This window comes from Elaeis guineensis, chromosome 6 (assembly GCF_000442705.2).
Source record: "Elaeis guineensis isolate ETL-2024a chromosome 6, EG11, whole genome shotgun sequence".
Classification (NCBI taxonomy): domain Eukaryota; kingdom Viridiplantae; phylum Streptophyta; class Magnoliopsida; order Arecales; family Arecaceae; genus Elaeis; species Elaeis guineensis.
This window is the reverse complement of record NC_025998.2, coordinates 14796308-14803906: the sequence shown is the minus strand read 5'-3', so window position 1 is coordinate 14803906 and position 7599 is coordinate 14796308. Positions and strand designations below refer to the sequence as shown.

Below are 7599 nucleotides of genomic sequence, written 5' to 3'. Positions count from 1 at the left end.
TCCATACTCATGCTTAAAAATCATATAAGCAAATAACGGTGTCTCAAGCATAGCAAATTTATTCGATCACGAATTCAATGATGCAAAATCAACGATACAATACCAATGATAAAATAGAATATATAATGGTAATTATGTACAGAGATTCTTACCTTTATTGATGGCTGATCTAAATACAGAAATTGATAAGCTCCTCAATCTACGTATCCAAAATCAAGATATTTTGCTCCATATCTTCTTGTACAATAATTATATCTCTACATAATCAGAGTTAAACATAAAAATCATATATGAAGAAATTATGGATAAACGATCCCAAGTGATTCGGATATCATAGAGTGGTATCAGAGCTTAGGTTTAAGATCATTAGAGATTATGAAGTGATATCAAAATTTTATGTATATCAATAAGATGTGACAGAGTGATATCAGAGCTTAGATTATGATCATTTGGAGATTATGATATAAGTGATTAGGATGTGACAACTTACAAGAGAGAAAAGAACAAATTAACATTCTTTGCCACCTCCATGAAAGTTTTTTTCGTATAAAGATAGAAAATTTTACATGTGAAAAGAATAATTAAGATATTGTTCTTAATGAAATATACAAGCCATTCTTTGGGCATCTATTAGCCGTGCATTCTGACCAGTGCTTTTTCCAATAGTTTAATTTTTACTCACAAAGAGCAGCGGAAATAGGAAAAAGATAGCATAAGCGACCAACATTGGAAGCAGCGAATAAATGACTCTAGCTCCGACGGGCTGCAATGCAGGACGAAGAACTTTTCCAACTTGCGGGTGTATGGTGGTTGGCCAAATGCAATGTCTGTACCCTTGCCTGATTCCTACCGTCCTACTCATACTCAGTAAGTTATGCTCTGACACTACAGTAGCTAAAGGAGGAGTTGTGAGAACAATGATGCATAAAAGAATGCTGATGCTTGCGCTGCTATGAGCCAACGTTGCATATATACCCATCGCGAATGCAGTGGACATGCCACTAAATGCCACCCATAGACACTGCCAAGCCAAAAAAAAGACTCGCCTGCGAGTATGTTTATCAACTGTCGACGTCCCTGCATACATGAACCAGGTTGTGGCTAACATGGACCAAACGAACGCCCAGGCATCTGAGACAAGGAACACCTTGAAAGCATACTCTTTTGCTAGAACAATTGTGCCACGGCCTGGATGATCATCGGCTATATACCCCCCAGGGACAGTGAAGCCAGCAGCAAATGTAACTGTAGCAATCAACACCGCAGCGACCACCCAATTTTTGGGTATATCCAGCTCTTTCTTTAATTCTTCATCCTGCATTTTCTTCATTTCTATTTCCTCGCCGCTGGATGAATTTTCTTTGACCTTATCATCGCTGGATGGCTTCGTTTTGTCCTCATTGCCGTCGCTGGATGGTACGACCTTTTTGACAGGTGAACCGAACAGAGCCTTTGTAAAAGCCAAGCAGCCAAGGATGCAAAAAGTTGCATTCTACGGTCCCAGAAAAATTTTAGGGGAGAAAAAAAAAAAAAAAGAGAGGTCAGTTGAAAAATTAAACCCGTATATGTTTAGGTAGCATTAACAATTCACTTTTTGTAAAGGAGCATGCATCCTAGCTAGTTAGGGTTGAAAGTGGATCGGATATAAATACCAATATATCTATATCCATATTTGTTTTGTCTGACGAGTACAAATATGGATAAAAATATTATTTGAATGTAAAAATTTATATTCATATTTATTTTAAATAGATATGGATATAATTCAGATATTGGAAGTATAGATACAATTACGAATATAAGTTAGACAATTAAGCTTTATAATTATAGAGTCAAAGATATTACTAAATAGATGATAAATCAAGTTAATAATAGATTTATATAGTTATATATTTTTTTTAAAATTAATAAATACTATATAGAATTATATAAGATTATATGTAAATTCAGATATTCATATACGGACTGGATGATTGTCTATCTATATCCATATTTATTTTTTTTTATGGATATGAATACGGATATAAGTATTAATCAGATCCTCAAATTTCTGTTTATATCTGAATTGATTCGGATATGAAAATGAATCCAACAGATATTATTCATATCACTTTCACCTTTGTAGCTAGTTGATGATGATAATGAATTATTTATTTAAAATTCTGGTTTTTTGGTACAAAAGGTAAAGTAATTCTGAATCTCTTCAAAATATAAGAGCTAAAAGGATGTGATCGAGAACCGAAGTCTCGTGAACAATGAGCATTCATTATTCTAATAAATGAATGTTCATTATCAAGATTTGCATTTAGAAAAATATCTAGCTAGATGGTTCAATCTGAATTGAAGAACATGCATCTCATGCGTGATCTAGTACATCTACAAAAAAAGATAATAGTATAGTAGATTGGATAGCATCCTTCATGGCCGATTATGGTATGGGTTGGTGCCATGGGCCAAAGACATCGGCTGTACTACTTAAATCTGGGAACATATTTATGACTGATGCTAAATGATGTATACATAGGGTTTGTAAATCAGATATTTCACAAAGAAATTTTCTTTTTTAAAAAAAGAAAGTGCTCATGCTGTTCGTGTAGGCGTGGGTAGGTGCTCATGCTGTGATTCATCCTGGCATCCGAGTCTACGAGGAAAGAAAATGTTTACTTTATGCGGCGACCTAACCGGTCCCGCCAAACACGTTTAAGGTCGTTAAGAATTTACCAGCTTGTACTGCGGGCCTTCTTCATCCATCTTGTCGCAAGCAAGGTCGAGAGGGGTGGAGCCGTCGTGGTTGATGATGTTGGGGGAGACGTTTTTGTCCCGCAAAAGAAAATGCACGCTCGATTGGTCGCTGTTCTCAACAGCTGTGTGTAACGGCGTATTCCCTTCATTATCCTGGTCATTTAGCAGCTTTCTAAGATCCGGTCTCTTGGAGATAATTTTCTTGACCAAATCTAATCTTTTCCTTCCAAAAGCGACATGAAGAAAATTCTTTCCCTCGTAGTCTAATAATTCATCTGCATCCGGGCAGTACTCTAGAATCTGATCAACTACACCAATGTTGCCCGTCATAGCTGCGATGTGTATGGGAAAGAAGCCATCAGCATCTGATAGGTAGGCTGTAGAGGGATCCTGCTCTAATAATAGCTTTGCCACGTCACCATGACCACTATGAGCTACAAAATGAAGTGGAGTTCTCCTGAGGTAATCGGCACCTTTGGCGAGCGTTGGCTTCCGCTGTAATATGGCTTTCGTAATTTCTATTACAAAAGTATTACGAAAGGTATCATGAGTACATGTGTTCTGCATTAATGTTCATGGTGCTTTTACAAATAAAAAATAAGAGCATAATATTCGATGCATGTTTGATTTATACTTTGCTTAATTGTGCATCTACAAGATATATATTTAGCCAAATGGTTAATCTTTACAAAAACTCTAAAAAAGAAAAATCAATGTTATTTGTTGCAGCGAACTTATACTTAGTGACCATTAATTAACCTTCCTAACATCCCTCTCCGTGGTAGAGTTTTTGGTTAGGTGTGGAAGCAACAATACATGGAATATTATACATGGGATAAATTAAATTGGTCGTCTTTTCTTTTGTTTGTTGAGATGAATTAAACTAGATCATACTCATACATAATCTAGATTGTCAAGCATCTATCATATGTAATCATGTAGTCCTCTCAGGTAGTTTATAATTTATACTCTTCTAATCCTTTTTGGTATCATGTATTTGTAATATATTAATATTTTTGAATGAACACATCATGATTATTATTCTGCAATCAAAATTATTGGAAAAAAATATTTATTTTCAAGGACAAAATAAATATTCTAAAAATTTGATACTGCCATCTTTTTTCCCTAATCATGAGTAAATTTTTCCTTATTACGAATAACCTAACTCATTTATTCAAATTAACTTTTTCAGAAACTAAGCATTGCCTTATTTTATATCAATTTGTCAGAAATATCTACTACTCTATCTTTTCTTATAAAATAATAGGATACTTAAATAAATATTTGACTGAAAAAGACTTGCTCAATTCCTAGTATGGGTCTTTTATGGTTGAGCATACAATACCTAGGTAGTTGAGCTTTCATCTTATTTGTTTCATTTTTCTGTAAGTGATGCAGATCTATATTGGTGGGTGAGCACAGTGATTGGCCCCTACGCTTCTGAGGAGCCTTATTTTGTTGTGTTTTTTGGTACAGTCTATTGTCTCCTTTGTATTTTAATCAATTCATAAATGAAATATTGGTTTCATACTTCATATGAAAACAATTAAATTTACAAAAAAAGCAATAACTGTTGCATATGATGGCCATTTGTGCAGAATACTCCTTGATGAAGGAACCCCTTTTTTTATGAAACCAACAAGAGTGTGATCAATATATAATTTGAGTGCTCGATTACCTTGACTTATGCAGACCACTCGATGCAACGCTGTTTCATCATTAGGGCCTGCATAATATGCTGAAGAAGCCTTCTCGTAGGAGGAGGACCTCAACAATGCTTTAGCTACATTAAGGGATCCTGTCACAATGGCCAGATAGAGAGGTGACATGCCGGCATTGTTCAGCATGGATGCTAGCTCAGCATCTTCCTCCATTAGTATCTCGGCCACATGCACGTGGTCATATTTGGCAGCCTCGTGCAAAGCATTGTCCTTGTTCTTGTTTGTTGCCACTAGCATTCTCCTTGCTTCGATGCTATCTGATTGACGAATTAACTCGATGATGAGGAAAACCATCTTGCCATTCCCAGCCCTTGCAGCGTAATGTAGCGGAGTGTCGAGTCTCATATTTGATAATATTAAAAGAGATTTCTCTTTATGATAGATCTTCTTGGCAATCTCCAGATATCCTCGGCTAGCAACTATATGGAGGGCCGTGTTCCCCTGCGGTGTTACTCCAAGGAGGCAGCTAGTATCTTGTTGTGTTGTAGCATCCTCTGGTACTGTTATTGCGATCTGCCCTACCGAAGCTCTAGAAGAAAAATTTTCTTGTTGTAGTAGTAATTCATCTATAATTGCTTTGTCTCCTGATCTTGCTGCTTTAAGCAACTTAGGATTCATGGCTATGTGGAGAGTTGGACTTCACTTCGAAGAATTTCAAGATCAAAATCTATTTATACTATTTTGATACTATTGCTCTCCTTAGCCATAATATCAATAGCTTTGTATGCTCCAAGGACTGCTTTTTTCTCTCTCTTTTTTTTGTTATTGAAGGGGACGCAAAAACCTGCCAAATTTATAGACGGTGAAGTATTAACATCAGAAGTGGTTACAAGAAAACGATATATGAAGGCAGGTGAAGGGAATTAGCCTACAAGAAGGGGTAATCTTTTTGATGTAAGAGGAAGGAAAGAACTTCTTTTAATTTATTAAAATGGAAAGAACTTCTTCCAATTGATTAAAAAGGAACAAAGAATAAAGTGTTTAGAAGAGGGAGCAAGAAAGGAAAAGCAAGAGTGATACAAGAACAAAGTTTAAACTCCATTTAGAGGCTACCAGTTTGTTCTTTCTAATTGCTTTGAAGCAAAGTTCAATAAAGAGAGAGTATCGAGGTATCTCACCTACCTAGAGGTCCACCCAAAAAATTTGATGTTGTTGCCGCTGCCGAACCTGAGAGATGTTCAAATCCAAAATCAAAGAAGATGCTTAGTAATATCGTTCCAAAAAAGAGATCAGCTTACTAAAATGCGTCTTGTCCTTTAGCCTAGTTTTTTTCTTTTGTGATATGCTGAATTGATTAGGTGCCTCAATCCACCAGTTGACCCTGCTTTTAATTAACCATTTTCAAGCCCATATCATTGCACAAATTTGACCAGCTCACTAGACAATGAAATCTGTTGACCTTAAAGGAAATGTTTCTAAGACACTTAAGCAACAACATATATAATTGAAGATGATCTTTTGGTCCTTATACAATCTTTTGACTTGGGTTTTAGACATTTTTAACTCTTGTGGTTTCTAGTTAGTGAACACATATTTTCCTAAGGTCACATTTGGTTTGCCGAAATGGAATGGAATGAAATCATCATTCCACCTTTTGATTCTGATTCCACTATTTTCGTAGAGCTTCATGGCCTAGAATGCCCATTCCTAAGGATTGAAAATCCATTCTATTGAAGGGTCTAAGGAATGGCATTCCATTCCATGAAATGAATTTTTTTTCCTAAAATACCCTCTTAATCCCTCATCCCCCCCTCCCGTGCTCATGCGGTGCCCCCTACCCCGAGGTCTTCCCCCCTCCCCCTCAGTGCCCGTGCCACTGCCGCCCCCTAGAACCTCGCACCATGCCCCCCATCCCTCCCACGCAGTCTTCCCCCCTTTACTCGGGTGCTCGTGCCACACCCCCTTGGTGGTCTTTCCTCCTCTCACCGGTGCTTATGCCGCCCCCTAGACCTCGTGCCGTGCCTCCCCCACCCCTCCTCGATGGTCTTCCTCCTCCCCTTGGGTGCTTGTGCCACCCCACTCGGACACCCCCCTCCCCTCTCCCCCTCACCAGCACTCGTGCTGCCCTCCCTCCCATCTTCTCCGCCCACCGATGCTCCCCCATCCGTGTGGCTCTGCCACCATGCCCCCCTCCTTAGCCCATGATGTACCCCCAGTCTCTCACCCCCTCCCCTCTCGTGCCTCTATTTTTGGTGGTGCCTGCGGCTTCCCACGCCACCACTCCCCACTCCCCACTGCCCATGACTTCTCCATACCACACCTTCCACTGCCATCTTCTCCTGCTCATCCTCCACACAAAAGAATGGGAATGCTAATTTCATTTTCTCTTTGAATTCCATTCTGTTCCTTACCTCATTCTATTTCTGCCTAATTTCATTTTAGCATACCAAAAATGACCTAAAAGTTTTGGAATCTCTGGTTGAAGTTTGAGAAATTTGTAAGGATTCACTACAAGAAAAGCGAGTTTTTGAGACGAATGTTTTTACGACAAAAATTTTTTCATCATCAATAATACTATTTACGGCGTATCAAATTTTTCATCGCAAATAAAAAAATATTTATGACGATATTATCTTTTCATCGTAAATAAAAAATATTAGCAATGAAAAAAATTTATCATAAATATAAAATATTTATGATGATTATTTTCATCATAAATAATAAAATATTATTTTAATTTTAAAATTTTAAATATTAACGATGAAAAACTTTTCATCGTAAATAATACAAGTGTTTGCGATGAAAACTACGTTTCCGTCGCAAATATTAGTTATTTACGATTAAAAATTTTTGTCACTAATATTTGAAGAAAAATAAAAATTTTAAAAATTTTAAATATTATACATTATTTACGATGTAATTTTTCGTCACAAATAATTATCGCATTTGAGATAAAAATGAATGTTATGTCGCAAATAAATTTTATTGACTACGAAAATTTCATCGATAATATTTAAAAAAATTTAATAATTTAATAATTAAAGATTATTTATGATGAAAAAAATTATATCGTAGATAATCCAATATTTATGATGGAATTCATATTTTTCATCTCAAAATACTCATGATTTACGATGAATATTTTTTATCGCTAATATATGAAAAAATAAAAAAATTCAAAAACTCGACTATT

At 36.4% G+C, this 7599-nt stretch overlaps 1 protein-coding gene across 1 annotated transcript; it reads right to left on the bottom strand.

Moving 5' to 3' along the window:
* Positions 1 to 526: 526 nt before the first annotated feature.
* On the bottom strand, positions 527 to 5207 carry LOC140858683 (protein ACCELERATED CELL DEATH 6-like). Its single transcript, XM_073259990.1, has 3 exons — positions 4424 to 5207; positions 2722 to 3260; positions 527 to 1492 (listed from the first exon to the last, which is right to left on the bottom strand). Exons 1-3 carry the CDS (start codon positions 5082 to 5084, stop codon positions 668 to 670), a joined length of 2025 nt encoding a protein of 674 aa, XP_073116091.1. The 5' UTR covers positions 5085 to 5207; the 3' UTR covers positions 527 to 667.
* Between the last annotated feature and the right edge of the window lie 2392 nt (positions 5208 to 7599).